General features: G+C 42.0%; 1 protein-coding gene across 3 annotated transcripts in view; it reads left to right on the top strand.

Moving 5' to 3' along the window:
- Positions 1-17,650, top strand: part of DDX6 (DEAD-box helicase 6) — an 18,276-nt gene extending 626 nt beyond the window's left edge. The window contains exons 2-14 of one of the 3 annotated variants that reach the window (XM_042034012.1): positions 1,846-2,309; positions 3,732-3,795; positions 4,259-4,363; positions 5,601-5,730; positions 6,221-6,367; positions 6,629-6,723; positions 7,256-7,378; positions 7,844-7,972; positions 8,302-8,418; positions 9,946-10,009; positions 10,892-10,993; positions 11,731-11,910; positions 13,341-17,650. In XM_042034012.1, coding sequence (XP_041889946.1) covers positions 2,110-2,309; positions 3,732-3,795; positions 4,259-4,363; positions 5,601-5,730; positions 6,221-6,367; positions 6,629-6,723; positions 7,256-7,378; positions 7,844-7,972; positions 8,302-8,418; positions 9,946-10,009; positions 10,892-10,993; positions 11,731-11,906 — 1,452 coding nt within the window. In that variant the 5' untranslated portion in view covers positions 1,846-2,109 and the 3' untranslated portion in view covers positions 11,907-11,910; positions 13,341-17,650. The other 2 variants (XM_042034011.1, XM_042034014.1) reach the window with 2 other exon arrangements.
- The last annotated feature ends 79 nt before the right edge of the window (positions 17,651-17,729 follow it).

Raw genomic sequence — 17,729 nt, 5'->3', positions numbered from 1 at the left:
AGCGGGGGCGGCCAGGCCGGGCCGGGCCTGGGCGCACAGGGAGCGGCGGGGCCGGGGGACCGCGCGGGGCGGGGCCGGGAGGCGCTCGCTCCCCGCCGGCCCGGGCGGCAAGCGGCGGCTGCTCCATTGTTCGCGGGCGGGAGGTGTTGGTGTGGCGCAGCTGCGATCGGCGGGCGGCGCCGGGCCCACCGCTCGGCCGCGGGGCTCTGCAGTGCGGCCCCGGCGCGCCAGGCACATCGAGCACCTCGAGGGCTCCCTTTGTGCCAGGCCCAGCCGAGGGGAAGGGAAAGGTCCGGAGCTAGTGCCCCGGCCGCCCGCCCGCGCCCGGAGAGCACAGATAGGCGACGGAGGCCCTTTTTTCTTCAGTCCGTCAGTTTGCGAAATGGTGGCGTCTCTTTTATCGGAACGGGGAGATTTGTTGGGTTCCATGAGGCTGTGCGTTATTTTTAACCTCTGTTCTTCTAAAGGATAGTTACGAGCGTGAGGGCATAAGGCACTGAGAGGTTTCATTTCCTACACTATTGGAGAACTTCTCGGCGTTGGTATTCGGGTCTCATTGGCGTCTCTGGTAACCTTCGTGACTCGTCTGGTTTTTAGGAAGTTAATGGTCAGGAGAAATCTCTCTTAGAAGATGCCTTGAAAGTTAACTAGCAGAAAATCCTAGTATCGCAAACTTTAGAATTTTGCTGTGAAGCCAGAATTGACACACTTGAAAGCAGCTGTGAAGTCTGAATTCCTTTTCCACTCTCTTGAATGCTCTTCAATGTGCCTTTTTATTCACTGGGAAAACATGCATTTTGTTGTGAATGCTGAGGTTAGGAAGCAGTAGTCGGCTGGTTTTTTTCTTTGTGTTTTCCCAAGATGCAGATGCTTTATGGTGAGAAAGCACAGGCAAGCCTACTTTTTGTTCCAAAAGATTTTGGACAAGGGACATTTTGTCTCCCTGGTACCATCGTAAGGAGTCTTTAGCTCTGGTCCATGCTTGCTTTGTGTAAGGGGCAGACTTCGTATTGTCTTTCCACAGCTTTGCAACCGTTCTGTTACATACAGAGTCGATATTAAGTCATGTGTATAAAATGTTAATCTTCTGAGCACAACATAAGTTGTCGCTGACAGCAGGAAGGTAAGGTCACAAGCAGGAAGCTGGATAACCAGCAGCGTTACTGCCTCAGTTCAAGCTCAGTCACTTCGACTCCAAAAGGCAGCTGCTCTCAGTTCAGCGTAATGGTGTTGTTTGGTCACTGTTCTGAATAGCCTTAAATCAATACCCGGTTGAAAACTGGGGATAAGCTGGTTGAGCTTGCGTTTTGGGTTGGAGGAGGGTAAGCTGTTGGTTTGGGTTTACATCATTTATATTTCCCTTTCAAACTGAACAGGGCAATCAGAGTAATGTAGGCGTTTTGTCAGTTCTAACTGGAATGTCCCCTTGATATTGTAGTCTTGCCTCCTGTCACAAACCTATGCGTAATATTATTGCTCAGCATTTTAGGGCTGGTTGGCTGCATCCCGGAAGTGGGTGAATTTGTGGGGGAATTGAAGAGCCATCAAAACAATTGATGCACTTAATGGTTATTTTATGGGAGGGGGCAGGTAGTGGAAGGTCTCTGTAGTACAACTGTTTAGGAGGTTTTCTTTGGTGGCTGAAGATGTTAGACAAAACTTTATGGAAAGGCAAAAAAAGTTTGATGCATGTCTTTATAATTATCACTGAGGAAACAAAAAAAGCAGGTACCCTTGTTGCACACTGCCTGGGAAGAAATTTTTCTTAAAATACAAAAGTAAACTGATGTGATTTATGTAGACAAAAATCCACATACTAATTGTTATTGTCTGCTTCTCTTTCAGATTGAAGCAAGTGAATTCTGATATAACTCAACTTCAATAGAGGGCTTTTTTTAAAAAAAAGTTGTTCCACAGTGCATCAGAGCAAGTTACTGCTTTACTTTTGAGTGACTTACAGGTGCTTGCCTGCATTGCAATAAAGGACTCATATATTGAGCAAGACTTATTTATCTCTTCATTTTGGAGAGTCTAATAAACTGTTATTACAGTTTCTGTACTGACTTTCAAAGTTTTGACGTCTAAAAAGACATCTTTAAAGATAAAAGCATGAGCACGGCCAGAACAGAGAACCCTGTTATAATGGGTCTATCCAGTCAGAATGGGCAGTTGAGAGGCCCTGTAAAACCCAGCGGGGGCCCCGGAGGTGGAGGCACACAAACTCAGCAACAGATGAACCAGCTGAAAAATGCCAACACAATCAATAATGGCACTCAACAGCAAGCACAGAGTATGACCACCGCTATAAAGTAAGTGTTTGTATCAGCTGCCACAAAAGGAATGTTTAGAAGTTATGTGTGGGAAAGCATTCTCGGGTTCCCATTTGGAAAATGTTGTATTCTGTTGTTTTGTGGTTTGAAGTGTCCTGTGATGTACGTTATGAAAAAAAAGCTGTATTTCCATGTGCAAGCTTCTCTGCAACAGTGATTGTTGTGAAAATCCAGTTTGATGCTGTGCTTTTCTGAGTGTGAGCTACGGTCAGAGGCAGCCCACGGAGCATTACAGTCCTGTGGTTTTTGCTTGTTGCAAGTGGTGCAAGAGGGAAGTAGAGGAGTGGGAAGGAACTGAATTGACATTTAAGACCAAGGAGGAAATGCCACCTGGTCTCAGTCTAGTTGTGTATGCTTTTCGGTTTGTTGCAGTTCTTTCTCATGGTGGGAAATGCTTTAAAGCCAGTTGTGTTTTGTGATTGATCTGAAATAGTAGCACCTGACCTCCTCATTGTAATGTTCTGGCTTTAATTCATCAAAGCCTGAGCTGAGAGGATACAGTCCCACTGTGATACCCTGCTCCCATCCAGCTAGTTTTGGAAGTGTGCTGGTTGGGATTTCTGAAAGATGTAAAATACTAGGACAGTATGGTAATGTGTTGCTTTTCTTTTTTCTTTTATGGATCGTCCTCCCCCTGAACAGCATTGGCTTTTATTTTGTTAATTATTTGCGAAGGAAATGTCAGCTGTCCTCAGAGAGAGCGTGATGGAACACTCAGGTTCTTAAAATCTGCCTACCTTGCCCCCTCCCCCCTCTTTTTTTAATGAATTACATGGTTACTCTTATCAATGTCGTGAATTAAGCTCATCAAAATTCATGCGTAACTTCCTGGGGCCGGTGAAGAGAAGGACTTGCTCTCCTCTCTACAGTGGCTTTCAAGAGAGGATGGGTGTCTAAGTCTCACTGAGAGCAAATCATACTTGCTCAACAAGTGGAGTGATTGCTTAGTTAATTTTTTTACCAGAAGGTTTTTTTTTTTTTAACCTTTTCACATTCCTTGGAGATTAAGAATGGACGTTCCCTGGACAAGAGAATTTTTCTTATAAGTCATGAAATAGTCTTGTGTGGATTCATTACAGCCAGTTTCTGTTATGTGACTAAGTCAATGCTCAGTTTTAAATCTGTTCTGCTATTTGATTCAGTGCCCTAAAAATGGGACTTAAATCATGACTGGATAAAGATTTCACAAATTTATTTGGCAGACAGCTGATTTTTGTCTGTTTACAGTTTCTGCCTGTTAAATCCTGCTTAACTCAGAGAAGACTAGAGCTCATATTTGTAGGTGCTTTTAGCTTTGAGGAGGTGAAAATACTACATGTTCATCACTATATCTAAGAAAATAAAATGCAAAATCAAAATACTAATTATTTTTAAATCTGTTCTCATTTTATTTTGCTATAGACCTGGTGATGACTGGAAGAAGACTTTAAAACTCCCTCCAAAGGATTTGAGAATCAAAACTTCGGTAAGGATAATTGAACTGTAGGAATAAATATTAAATAAAACTTGTGGGAGGGCTTGCAGTGGTAAAACACTTGTCCTGAGCAAAGGCTAAAAAGTAGTTCAGCACCTACTGTTTAAATGAAGAATTAATTTGTTCTCCCAACTGTTCGTGAGCGATGCTTCTCTTGGAAAGCTCAAAAATGGAGTTCACCCTGGATATTGTCCTTTGTTGGTATTACAGCATGACACAGGCAGCGTCTGTGTTGTGCAAGGCAGATGGGGAGGTGTCGCTGTGTGCACTCGGGAGCTGTGTTTGGTTCTGAGAAAGCCAGTGTTTCCCTTACTGCTGTAGGGTGTTGCACGGGTTAATGGGAACTTTTCCTGTAGTAATTTGTGGTCTTCCTGTACAGGCTATTTCAGACCAATATACAGCTTCAGCTTGTATGACCTAATCTTTGCGTGTGCTTTATTTTTTGATTATTCAGGACGTGACCTCCACAAAAGGAAATGAGTTTGAAGATTACTGTTTGAAACGGGAGTTGCTGATGGGAATTTTTGAAATGGGCTGGGAAAAACCATCTCCTATTCAGGTTGTTTGCAAACAGAGACTACTTAGATGCTGCTTTTAGTTTCTGTAAATGTATTGACATTGTTACGCCTAAATGTCCAATACGTATGCCATCATTGAGGAAAACCTGAAGCTCTGAACAAAAGAACTTGGTGTCCCTTGGGAAAGACAAGAATTTCTAACCCCCAGCTAAATGACTAAGTCATTCAAAGAGTGACTTAATGATGGGGCTGCCTTACACTTCGGAGAAGTTAACTTGGATTTTCTTTTTCATGCTGGAGGTGTTAATTTGTTAATTCTCTGTTCAATACTGTCTTTCACATAAGTAGTCCCAGGCGTCTGTTCTATAAATTTTCCAGAAACCTGAGTTACCATTGGCTGTGTACCTTTAGTTGTTAAAAATATAATTATGGCTTTATCACAGTGGTGGCTCTTTTTATTGTAATCTTGTGGAAGAAGAGTAATGGGGATTGTGGGAGGGAGATTAATATCTTAGCAAGTTTACTTTTCTGTACCTCCATCTTTCTTTTACTTCTAAGACTTGTTCTATTAAGAACTGTTCATGTGTAAACTTAAGGAGGGGGGTGGAAGGCTGAACTCTTTTAATTGGCCTTTCAGGTTTTATCACTGACACAGCTCTTTAAGCTACCTTGTCTCTTTAAGGCATGAGAAAACTATGGCTTGCTTTGTTCATAAACAGATTCACATGATGCCACCTTTCAAAAAGGCTGAGATTTCTTTAGATGTTGCTGAAAAAGGTAGTAAAATTAAAAATACACGAGGCCTGTGTTTGGATAGTAGAAGATTTTTTGAGAAGTATATCACAGGAATATGGAAGTTGGAATCACATGGGCTGAGCTGGTTCTGATGTTAAGATGTAGGTGGGAATCTCCTTCCGTAGGAGGAGTTTGCTAGTGACTGTTATTGTCTCTTCACTTATTTTTTTTTCCCATTTTTTCACTTTTTGCCTAATGTGTTAGTATGGCTTTACCTGTGGTACCTGATCCCTTTCCTATGATCAGGCAAGATAAGGACTTTTAAGTGGGATGTGTTGGGGAACTCTTTTACTGATGGGTTTAACTTCTTCCTGTTGTGAGTCTGTCATGCTTGTATTTGCAGGATAGTAATAATAGCAATGGTCACGAAACAGTCAAATTTCATGTGATACTGTTAGTGAGGGGAGTTAAATTTGGTCAGCCTCTTCAGTGAAGCATGGCTTATGATTAATTGCTCATGCACTGTCTGTCCTTGCATTTCAGGAGGAGAGCATCCCCATTGCTTTATCTGGTAGGGATATCTTGGCTAGAGCAAAAAATGGAACAGGCAAGAGTGGAGCCTACCTCATTCCTTTACTTGAACGGCTAGACTTAAAGAAGGACAATATACAAGGTCAGTTGAGGTGGATCTCACTTAGCTGCAGCTGGGCAATGGTGTCAGTCACTACATAAGAGACCTGAATCTAAAACTGGTTAATGAATTTGGGCAGTGTAGGTTATCTGCTTGTACTTCCAGAGAAAGCTAATGGGGAGTGGTGGAGGGGGGAGGTGGAATTTGCACAAAGTCCCACAGTTGCTTTCAAAAGCTTTAAATGGAAGAAGGTTTGTGCACTTTTCTGTCTTGCCCTGGAAAGTGGATGTGGAGTAATAAGTAGGTGTGGTGGCTGGGGTAGTTGTGCAAAGGGAGCATCAAGGGCTGGAGAATCCTTGCATGGAATTTGCCTTGTCAAGAGCAGTTCCTAGGTCTTTCTAGAATACCCAGAGTGGAATTCCTAAACTGTGCTTTTCATTATTTTACTTCATAAAGTCCCTGTCTCCTCTGAGGATGAATATTTAAGATAGAGTGTTACTAGTGACTCACAGTGATTTTTTTTAACTTCTAGCAATGGTGATCGTTCCCACCCGTGAACTAGCCCTGCAGGTCAGTCAAATCTGTATCCAAGTCAGCAAACACATGGGAGGTGCCAAAGTGATGGCAACAACAGGAGGAACCAATTTGCGAGATGACATAATGAGACTTGATGATACAGGTCAGAGCACTTCTGCTGTACCAGGGTTGCTGCTTCTTTGTGGCTTTTACAATGTGATCGTGGAATTTCTGCTTGTTACTGTTGCCTGTTACAGAGCAGACTACAATGTCTTGCTGTTCGTATACTGTTGCCATTTCATATGTTCATATGAAATGTTCATATGAAACATGGCCATGAATGCTGGAAGGAAACACAGTGTTAATCACCTTAACCTTGTGGGGTTTTTGTGTTTCTCTTTTTTTCTCTCTTCTAACCTTACAGTGCATGTGGTGATAGCTACCCCTGGGAGAATTCTCGATCTCATCAAGAAAGGAGTAGCAAAAGTTGAGCATGTCCAGATGATAGTATTGGATGAGGCAAGTTGCTTATGTTAAATGTTCTGGGATTTTAACACCAAGTTAAAGGAATGATGTGTCTCAGTGAGTGTCCTTTTGGTGCACAGCAATGATTCAAACTTGCTTAGAGACACTGTAAGGTCTCCTCCATTTCTCAGTATTTTTGAGGAACTGTTTTGACAGTAGGATTTTTTTGCATGTAAATCTTTTAAGGAAACAGCCTAGGAAGATTTGCCTTTCCTGTCTTTGCTGATGCTGAAGAATAGAGTAGCAGTCTATTCTGCAGCAAAGGAATGCATTTCATTTATTTTCTGTTAATAATGAGTCAGCTGTGCTTACCACGTAATTGTATATAAAACTGATTTATGAACATCCAGTAGCGTACAGTCTTCTGAGTGAGGGAGAATATAGTTGTGTGAAAGCTCTTGGATGACTCTGGTAGGAACCCTGGTAACTGTTTTTTTTTTTCCCTTCCCCCAAATGTGGAGCTACTGAAAGACTGAAATCTTACACCATTATTTTAACTTGCTGTTTATTACTTCTGTTGTTACAGGCAGATAAGTTGCTGTCTCAGGATTTTGTTCAAATAATGGAAGACATTATTCTCACGCTACCTAAAAACAGACAGATTTTGCTCTACTCAGCCACTTTTCCTTTGAGTGTGCAGAAGTTCATGGTGAGTTGAGATGTATCCATGTAGGTATGGTGATGGTGGTGACATCACACAGGAAGGGTATGGATGAGTGGTGCATAGCTGTTAGTGCTTGGTTTTTTAAATACATCTAAACTTCACAGGTTTAATCTAAATCAGCCTAAGTCTAGAACAGAAGTTTGAAAGCAGTTTTTGACCCGCAGTTGCATTAATGGGAAGCTAGGTATGTGCAGTTTTTGCCTGTAAGGTGCTGGTTTCCACTTTGTGTATTAGTTATGTCATCTGTATGGATTTGCTTCTGGAGGCTGCTCCTGTTTGGCCTGCTCAGTCACCTTGGATTTATAAGTAATCATTTGTGAAAATTTACCCACTCTGTTTTCAGCATAGCATGAAGAGTGGCTAGGTAGTGCATCCTTGGTGCAGAGTGGGAGCTGCTTATGTTGTTTTGCACATAGATCTGTCTGTTTTATCAATATCTTTATTTTTCAGAATTCCCATTTGCAGAAACCCTATGAGATTAATCTGATGGAGGAGCTGACCTTGAAGGGAGTTACTCAGTACTATGCCTATGTCACTGAGCGTCAGAAAGTGCACTGCCTCAATACGCTCTTTTCCAGGGTAAGGAGTAGGGCTGGGTCAGGAGCATATCAGAAGCTTTTTCCTTCTTGGAACCAAGAACGAGACTGAGTGTTTCAAAGGCAGCTTAATGAAAATTTTTCTTTGTCAAAATGTGCTATATATCGAAGGTTAAAAATGTGTGCTTCTTGTCCTGCATCTCTGTGTTATAGAACTTCCTTATTTTTTTCCCTTTCTCTACAAAAATACGTCTGATGTGAATTACCAGCAGCATACCTGCTGTGCTTTCTTTTTGGAAGGGATTTAGACATGTCTGGGATCCTTTGTTAGTAAAATGCTGCATTTACTGAGAACACTGTTTACTCATTCAGCTCCAGATTAACCAGTCCATCATTTTCTGCAACTCCTCTCAACGGGTTGAATTGCTAGCCAAAAAGATCTCCCAGCTGGGCTATTCCTGCTTCTATATCCATGCTAAAATGAGGCAGGTGAGTATGAAATCTACAGTGGTTTATTCCACACCACCCCAGGCTTTACTGAACAGCTGAATTAAGTCTCATGCTTGCTTTAAGTTTGCATGTTCTTCATAAACTGAAACATGTATTGCTTTGCCCTAGGTTTGGTTTTAGTTACCTGCTGCCAGCCTCCATCCCCAGCCTTCCCCCAGCCCAGCCCTCTTTCCAGACTGTTCAGTGTATGTGGCCAGTTGGTATTTGAGTACTTGAGGTCAGATTAATTAGTCCCAGTGTAAGCACAAACAGCAGCCAGAAGGCACAGTTCTTAGTGCTGCTGCCTTGCTTTGGGGAGCCAGGGTAGAGCACACAGGCTAACACAGATGAGAAAAGGGGGCTGAATTAAAACAGGTGACAAAAAACCCCAATACATAGTCCAGTGAGTGCCCTGTGTGGCTTTGCAAACAGTGATCTTACACTGTGACTGCAGGGGAATCTGAGAAGTTGAGGAGGTGGGTTGGATCAAACCTCTTGGTGAAAGCTGTGGCTGGTATATGGTGACCAGACACTTGTGGCCTTGGTGTAGCTGGTGAAAAATGCCATTGCAGCTTTGCTGGTGCAGAGGTTTCTGTTAATTGTACAGTAGCTCACACTTCCTCTAGCTTCTCACTGTTAAAAGATGTCAGAAGGCTGAAGTGATGCATGTAGAACAGGAGTACTTTGAAACTTTTTAAAATTTTATATGTAAACTAGTCTAGCTTGCTGTTCATGCAATGATAGGTAATGCCAGTGTTTGCTGGGCCAGATGCAGAGCACTAATTAACTGAGCAGAAGCAGAAGTGGTGGTGTTACTGAGAACAGAGAGGTATGCAAGTGAGTTCCTCGAAGTCTGATTTTTGTATGCTTTTGATCAGTCAGTGGATGATCTTTTGGCAAAGTGCAGCTGTGTTTTTGCAGAATGCTTCGGCTTGTTCATTCCCTCTCTAAATTCCACTTAACAGTGATATTACTTAATCTTTGTGTGGCCCAGAGTGAGGTGTTTGTGAGAGGAGAGTCTTCACAGAAAACTGACTCATCCCACCCCTGATTCTGAATCAGTAGTGAAAAATGTTTCATACTGGAAAAGGAAGTTACTGCCAGCTTCAGTTTTTACGGGAATGAATAAAACGTGGGAAATTTGGCAAGGGGGACTGGAGAACGACAACAGTCAAAATACCAGTTTAACTTCCTTGATGTGATTTCATGTAATTATAACTCTAGATAGTCCTTTTCTGAGATGGTTTTGATGCCATTTGCAGGAGGTTTTAAAATGCAGTCAGTTGATTGTCTTTGTCGAAAAGTGGGATCAAGACCCTCTAGAGTTAATTCTTCAGAATATATGGTGTAAGGAGTGCTAAAAATATATATACTGGCATCTTGTTTCAACTCAGCTGTTCTCTAATGAGAAGGAGGAGAAATTCACACGATTGAAGTTCAGTGTTAGTTACCTGAATATACCTGTAAGTACCAGCTGGTTGGACTTGGGTTTTTTGTTTCTCTTTGTGTATATGTGTGTATTTCCAGGAGCACCGCAATCGTGTATTCCATGATTTCCGAAATGGCTTGTGCCGCAATCTCGTTTGCACTGGTAAGAGTTCCTAAACCTTTTCTTGTTTCTAAAGTTTGTGATAGGAAGCGCATTAGCACAGGTATCGTAGATCAATTAGCTGTAATAAACCAAAACAAGGTGTTTTGGTAACGTGTCTTTTTCAAGCCTGCATGTAGCAGGGTGCAGCACTCCTTTAGGCATGTGGAGTTTTGTCTTTTGTGAAGGTGCAGCTTGCCAACAAATCATTTTACTGCAATAGTGTTTTCTGTTTATTTTCACACATGAGGGTTCCCTGAGTTGTTGGGTTGTTAACTTTATGATCTATCAGTAGAACTGTGACTATGATCATGTGAAGTTTTGCTGATTCTTTCAAGTGTTTATAGCACATTTTTTCTAAATATTTTTGTAGTTTTGACTGGCCTGTGTATGATCCAAGTTCTTTGTTGCAGGCCTGTTTGGGCAGTACCTGGCAGTGTCTGCTATCACTACACATGTCTGGGCCATCTTAAGAAAAATCACTAGAAGCAGAATAGAAGTAGTTGAGGTAGTGGAACGTAGTTCAGGTCTCAAGTCTGTTGTGACACTGGCAATGCACAATTGTGTGTGAAGAGATGCTTAAGATCATCTGCTCCAAAATAGTGTATCATGGAAAAAACTAGCTTTGTGGTTATTTTTTCTGCGTAGATGTGCAGATCTGGTGGTTTTGGCTGTTGTTCTTAGGTTATTCGTGTTTATAATGTATACAGAGCGAGAGGAAGCTGTAACAGGATTGTGTGTAAACTGTCTTTGATACAAGGAAAGCTTGTATCTGGAAGCTAGCACAAAGCAATCAGTTCATCACTGTTAATCTTTACACCCTAAATACTGTCAGCGTTAGAGCTCATTGAAATTAACTTTCTTGTGATCTGGATTGTCTTTCAGATCTGTTTACCCGAGGTATTGATATCCAGGCTGTGAATGTGGTGATAAACTTTGATTTCCCAAAGCTTGCAGAGACTTATCTTCATCGCATTGGCAGATCAGGTGAGAGGACCAACCTGGTTTAGGTGCAGCTTGGCGGATGACTGTGATGCTTTTTAGCCTTGAATTGGCTTTTGGTTTTTTATTACTATACCTGAGAATTACTTTAGGTAGCTTTGATTTTTCTGACAAATTTATTTTTGGGTGTCATCTCAGATGGCTATCCTCCCTGACGATATTATCTGAATAATATCAGCTAAGGGCCGTTCTCTCGAAACTGGCCTGAACAATCTAATGAAAAAAAAAAAAAGAGGCATATTTTGCTTTCATCTCAGGAGACTTACTATTGCCCCTGTGTGCAGTTTGGGAAAATTCTGTACTAAAATCTTAGCTTCCAGACTGTCTCAAGCCTAGAGATTTATGCTTTCTTCTGCACGTGTTCTGAGATATGTTTCTGCTGTCTGGAAATCAGCAAAATAGGCCCTGAAGAAGGGCAGTAAACAAAGGAACTCAGTGTAGTTGAACTTCGTAGTTCAGGCTTGTTCAAGAACTCTCGAAGACTTTCTGCTGGTAATTATCCTGGTGCTTTGGTCAGAGTCTTTTGAACCTCCTGAGTTTTCTTATTCCTACAGCACTGCGAAACTCCTTACCAAAAACTGATGTGAAAGGTGTAGAGACCTGTGACCAGATTTGTTTTTATCATCACAGAATGATACTAACTTCACAGTCTGCAGACCTTTTTTCTGTCAGCCGCTTCGTTAACTCAGTTCAGTTCAGGTGTGTTTTTGTTTTTTGTCAAGGTCGCTTTGGTCATCTTGGCCTGGCCATCAACTTGATCACCTATGACGATCGATTCAACCTGAAAAGTATTGAGGAGCAGTTGGGAACTGAAATTAAACCCATACCAAGCAACATCGACAAGAGCTTGTATGTGGCAGAATACCACAGTGAACCCGTAGAAGATGAGAAACAGTAAACATGTAGGTATGTAAGTGCCTTGCTGAATAGCAGTGTGTTGAATGACAGCAATGTCGTCGATGTGTCAGTGTTACCTCAGGGGAAGAGGGAAGCTGAGGTGATGAAAAAGCTTTGAATGTGAAAACAAGGGTTTGAAACAGAATGTCAGTGCAAGGAATTCCATGGATGTGCTGAAGGTGGGAGGGGAGGGATGAGTATTTTTCAGTTGTTTTGATTGAAATGCTGACCATATGCTAAGGACACAAAAAATGGGGAAAAGGGGGAGTGGGGAATGGTGCCTGGGAGAGGCCAGGATGGAGTACTAGTAGCCTAATGAATTCTTTCTATATTGCTAAGCTGAAATGAGAAATTGGTCAGGGGCAGAGAGGAAAGTAGTCCTCAGAAAGGTGAGGAGATAAAATGGATGGCTGTGAGAACAGAGCATCAATAGAAGAGTAACCACCTCACCAGGCAGAAGGGATCAGGTTCAAGTAAAAGGTGCTGCCTCTTTTGTGTCCTTTGGTTCATAGAATTCTTGGAAGTGAACTAAGTAGGGAGGGAAGCTGTAATTCATCTTTGCTGCCACTTGAGGTCGTCTGCGTAGTTGCAAAAGAAAATGAGGTTTCACTGTTGGAGGTTCATCTAAGTGCTCCCTTTCTGATAATTGTCTCAGGAAAAGCTGCTGAGTCGAGTCCTTCCTTTATAGGAAGATGACTTGCCCTGGACTGCAGTCAAGCTAAATGGCTGCAGGATGATGTTTGATCTGATGACCTTAGCTAAGATGTTGTTATGCAAGATCCATCACCATACAGTTTGGGCTGAAAATCATTCTTTTGTGTACTCTTCTCAGAGGTCATGAATTAGAAAGACAGTACCAGTGAACCTGCTGAAATTCTTCTCAGATGACCAAAAATAAAACAGTGGCTATAGAAGCAGACTGTTGGACAGCATTGAAACAAACCTATTGTTCCTTCTTTGAAATCATCCAAGGGTAACCCTAGATAGTCATACCCAGCTGTTTTGAAAGCTTCTGCTTGGCTGGTTGAACCTTCTCCATGTTTATAAGTAAATAGAATACAAAACAGGTGATGAATGTGGAACAGGTTCTTGGGTGACATTCCTAAGGGGAATGCTGTGACCTTGCCAGAGAACAGTTTGCTACTTCCTAAAATACAAGAAGCCAGGAGGTTTTGTAGGTACAGAAGGGCATTAGCAGCACCTCTTTCTACAAAGCTGAGGTTGGGATTGAGCTGTACAATGTGCCCTTTGCCTTTTGAGAGCTGTTACATAGTTAGTGTGAGTCATCACTTAACGCTCTGATTTTGTGTAGAACCGATTTAACTGTGGACGTTGTGGTTGTTTGTTTTGTTGGGGTGTTTTTTTGGTGGGTTTGGTTTTTTTTGGTTTTTATTTTTTTCTTCTTGTTGTGTTGTTGTTGTTTTGTTTTTTTTAGGCTTTGATTACACATGCCAGAAGGTGAAGCCCTATGATCCCAATCTGTGACACATCGTTTCTTTGGGGATACCCTTCTCTTTGTGGGTTTTTCTTCATCTTTTCATTTCGGAACTATGAAGACTAAAGAGCTCGGCCTTTTTTTCTCTTTAAATTTGGCAGCAAGGAAGAAAGAAGATAAAAGGAGGAATGTCTTTTTGTTTTTCTACTTGTTTGCACTGTGTGCTGATTGAACATTAGTTGCACTAACTGCTGGTTTTAAATTTTGTTTTCTGTGGGAGGGAGGGACAGCAAGGGAAGAAGAGAAACCCTGAAAAGAGAAGAATCTTGATGAACACGAGCTTGTCTGCTATTTCAAATTCTTTAACCATTGACTGAGTGCATTTCAACTTCTCCCTGGTTACTCATCTGTTTTTTAAGCTAAAGAGCTTGTTACTTATTCGTGCAAAGTGCCTTATGCTATGAGACCATTCAGAATATCACCTTTCCGACACAGCCCAAGGAATCAACATCTGTTTTTGGTTTCAGGTCAAAGTTCCCCTCTCTTCCCCTTCTCCTCCTTCCCATGTACTCAAGCCCAGGGCTGGGAGGTGAAATGTATTGGTTATTGGTAATACTACTTTTCTCTTCAACTTTTTTTTTTTTTAATTTTTTTTAATTTTTTTTTTTTTTTTTTTTTTAGTTGGAGGAGTTGATATGCATCTGCAGTTCACCCAAACTGTAAATATGTGTATTTAAAATGAAACCAACATAAAATCTGGGCTGATTAGGTGCAGCATCATAGCTCCAGAAGGAAAGAGTAGCCTGTGATCCTTTGCAGGAGCCATAAGAAAAGCCCTGTGCTCTAGCAGAACACTAAAGACTGGTTTCCATGAGTCTTCATCAGTAGTTATAGCACTTGATAGGTAGACTTGTTTCAGAGCCATGGCCCTCTTTCTTCTGGTGCAGTGTGTCCCATAGAAAATCAGATGTGTATATTGTACAAACTTTGTAAATACGATTTTTTTTTTTTTTTTCTGTTTGGGTTCATATATAACTTTTTCTTTTATGATGAAGGTTGCTGAGGTTAAAGGGATTAGACTGATTATGGGAGCAGCTAAAGATGAGAGGGGCTCAGTTTTCTGCAACACTAAACAGTGAGAAATGCTCTGACCTCTGTGAAGTGCAGGCCACCACAAGTGTCCCTTGTCAGGATGGATTTGCTCTGGTGCTAGCAACAGTCCTGTACCGCTCGCATGGAAGAGATCACTTGTGGGGGCTGCAAGGCCTCCAAATCCGTAGCTCAGCCTTTTGGGAGATGCTCTTCGATTTCCCCCTTAGAAACTTCAGGAACTTGACAAGCTCTGAAGGAGTCCATGACCTGTGTTCCATCATGGTGAGGGAAATTCAGTGGGTGTTGCTGAGCAGTATATGCTTAAGGTGTGGATTTGGGTTTGAGAGACCATAAAAAAACCAATTTACATGCATAAACTGACAGTTCTGGAGTTTTGTGGAATTGTTTCACTTCCTGCAGCACTGCATTTTCTGCCCAGAGTGGCCTCTGTGCAGAACTGTGAGCAGGTAAGGGCAAACCCCTGCTAACGTCAGAAGCTGCAGGAAGCTGCTTGCCATCTATTCTGGTTTGCCATGAGTTGCTCTCTGTCATTTTGCATTGTATATTGCTGAAAAGTGCTTTCTGGTCAAGTAGTGTTGCTTTAAATTGTGCCCCTCCCAACATGCTTGATGTTTGGCCTGATCTACAGGCAAAAGGAGTGAGACAAATCAAAAAATTACTCTTTCTAAAATCCCTTTTAGCCTGTTAACCACCACTGTCAGGAGGCACCTGGATGAATGCAATCCCTTTTGCTCATTTATCGCATATACAGATGCTGCACTCACACCACGCTTGCTTACCTTTGAGGCAGGATTTAATTGTCTTAATTTCTCTCCATTTTGACCCTTTTTTGAATTGGAGTAAAATTGTTTGGAATCATAAGGTGGACTAGCCATCTGTTTCCTCGATGATCATAAATAGAAACCAGGTGCCTCCTGACAACAACTTTACAAGATTGAAAGGTTTTTGTGTTCAGGATGTTTTTCTTCTTTTTGTCAGCAGTGACTCCATAATTGTAGCAAATGCTGCACTAGAGTACAAACTCAAGAGCTTGGTCTCTGTGAGCCACATAGCTTACTGACTGGCAGGTACTAAATGTAAACAATTTTGGGGTGCTTTTTGGGGGTGGGGGGTGGGAGCTTATGGGTGGTAACTTCGACCAAAAGTAAAATCTTGCTCCTGTACTGCAGCCAGCTTATGATTTTTCCAGACAGAAGAGGGATAATGTCAATGCAACAAAGACATGAAAATGTAAATAAATTTTATATCTTACCCAGGGCATGCACATGTAACAAGAACAGGATAGCGATGTCAAGTCAGGTGTGTGTGCTCTGCTTGGATTTGTGGTAGGTTAGCCTGATGCCATGCATTGATGGTCCCTCTTGAAGCACAGAACTTTTGAAAGTATTACTTCAAAATTGGCCTCTCATTGAGGATTGGCACTTACTTAAACTATCGGGGGCACCATTTTTAGGTGGCTTCTTGTCAAGAAGGAAGCAGCCTATTTTTGGTGGTAGTAGGCTATCTCAAACAGATGCGATCTTGCAAATGGAAAGATGCTCCAGAAGACTAGGATAAAACCTAGTTTTGTTTTTGTGGGGTTTTTTTTTGTTTGTTTTTGTTTTTTGGGGGCTTTTGTTTTTTATTATTTTGGTTTGGGGTTTTCTTGGTTGTTTTGTTCCCTACCCAAGAGTTAGGAGTGTGTATAAATCTTGGCTTCCTGAGATTTCTTGTGAGCTCCAGTTTTTGCTGGTCACCAGCCTTTACAGATGGATTAGTCGGAGCCTTCAGTGATGAGCCCTAGGTCAAATACTTCTCTGGCAAAGTTGATGTGAATGAGAACCTGATGTGTTCTGCATTTTATTTTTTTGTTGGAAGTCTAGAAGTGTCACTCCAGGAATTTGAGAAATGGAGCTTCACAGCTGGGTGAGGTGGCTGTGAAGAAGGTGATAGAATCTTCAGCCACTCGAGAGAACTTACAGGCCATTCTCTGGGTGTCCACTGTCAGGTGGGCACTGCAGTGGCTGGAGGCCTTTTCCCAAAGGGGGAGGGGGGTGGGTTGGTCTCAAATGGGTGTTTCAGTTTCCAGAATGAGATGGGAGCATCTTTCCTTGCCCTCTGTGACTGTTTTTGTGGGTAAGAACAGGGAAGCTCAACATGAACTCATGTTGTTTATATGGTGGTATCAAATCATCTCATTCTGATCTTCTGTTTATTTTTATTTGGGATGGGGGGAGGGTGTCTGCTCCAAGGATTTAAAAATGCTTCACTTTTTTCTTACGAATGACTGATAGGACAAACCTGAGCAGATGGCTATCTTGCCTCAGTTTCTGTAAGAGAGGTTACAGAGCTGTCATGCCACATCTCTTCAGCTGCTGTTGTGGTGGTTCTTGCCCTGATGCTGAACTTTGTAGTGCTGCTGGGGCTGACTGGTCATTGCTTCCTGAGAACAAAGTGAATTTTGTTCCCAGAGACTCCAGCAGTGCAGCTGCTATGGTAGAGGTTGGGCAATTCTAGTCCCTGCAGGGAGTTTTCTGTTTGCTGTGAACTTCTGGTCCATCCTTTTTGAATCACAGTTTACCTTTGTAATCAGCCAGGTCTCTGGACCAAAGAGCATGCACCTGAACTTCACAAGAAGGCTTTGGCAGATTATCCTGTAGGCTTTGCTCAGTTCATTGTTGTGTTGCTAAAATGCCTGTGCGTGGAAGCATTGTTAAATTCTGCTGTAGACAAGTTAGGGAGGGGGGGAGGGGGGAGTGAGGGAGGCAGGGATGTGTTTATTAAGATACAGCCTTGCTGTATTTTAACCAGTAATTTTGGGGAAGGGGTGTCAGGAGAAGAAAATAGTCACTGTTCCCCTTATTGAAAGAAACTGGAACTTTTATTTCAAGAAAAGAAATTATTTGCAATTCAAGTGGAGTGTCATAATCCAGTAGACCCTACACAAGGGGTTGATATTCTTACTGTTAACCAGCAAAAAATATGATCTAGTCCTTCAAAACAGTCAAGGGAGGGAGGGAAAATTGGCTTTCTGTTAAATTGGCAATTGGCAAACTCCAGTGGAGCTCAGATTTTGTTGAGAATGCGTTTTCTCTGGCTTTGTATGTGTTGCAGCACTGACTTGTGACGAGCTTCATGAGTTGCGAGTGCGAAAAAGATGAATGGTAAAATCCTGATTTTTGTTGATTAAACTCAATAAAAGCTCCCTGGAACTCCCATTTGTTCTGTTTATTTCTTTTAACTGTGCTGAGTGAAAAGCGTGCTGATGTCCTTATAGAGACTCATGGTCTGCATTGG

This window comes from Corvus kubaryi, unplaced genomic scaffold (genome assembly GCF_017639235.1).
Source record: "Corvus kubaryi isolate FWS band 111438036 unplaced genomic scaffold, C.kubaryi_AGA036_p1.0 37367, whole genome shotgun sequence".
NCBI lineage: Eukaryota > Metazoa > Chordata > Aves > Passeriformes > Corvidae > Corvus > Corvus kubaryi.
This window is presented reverse-complemented; position numbering and strand designations above follow the sequence as displayed.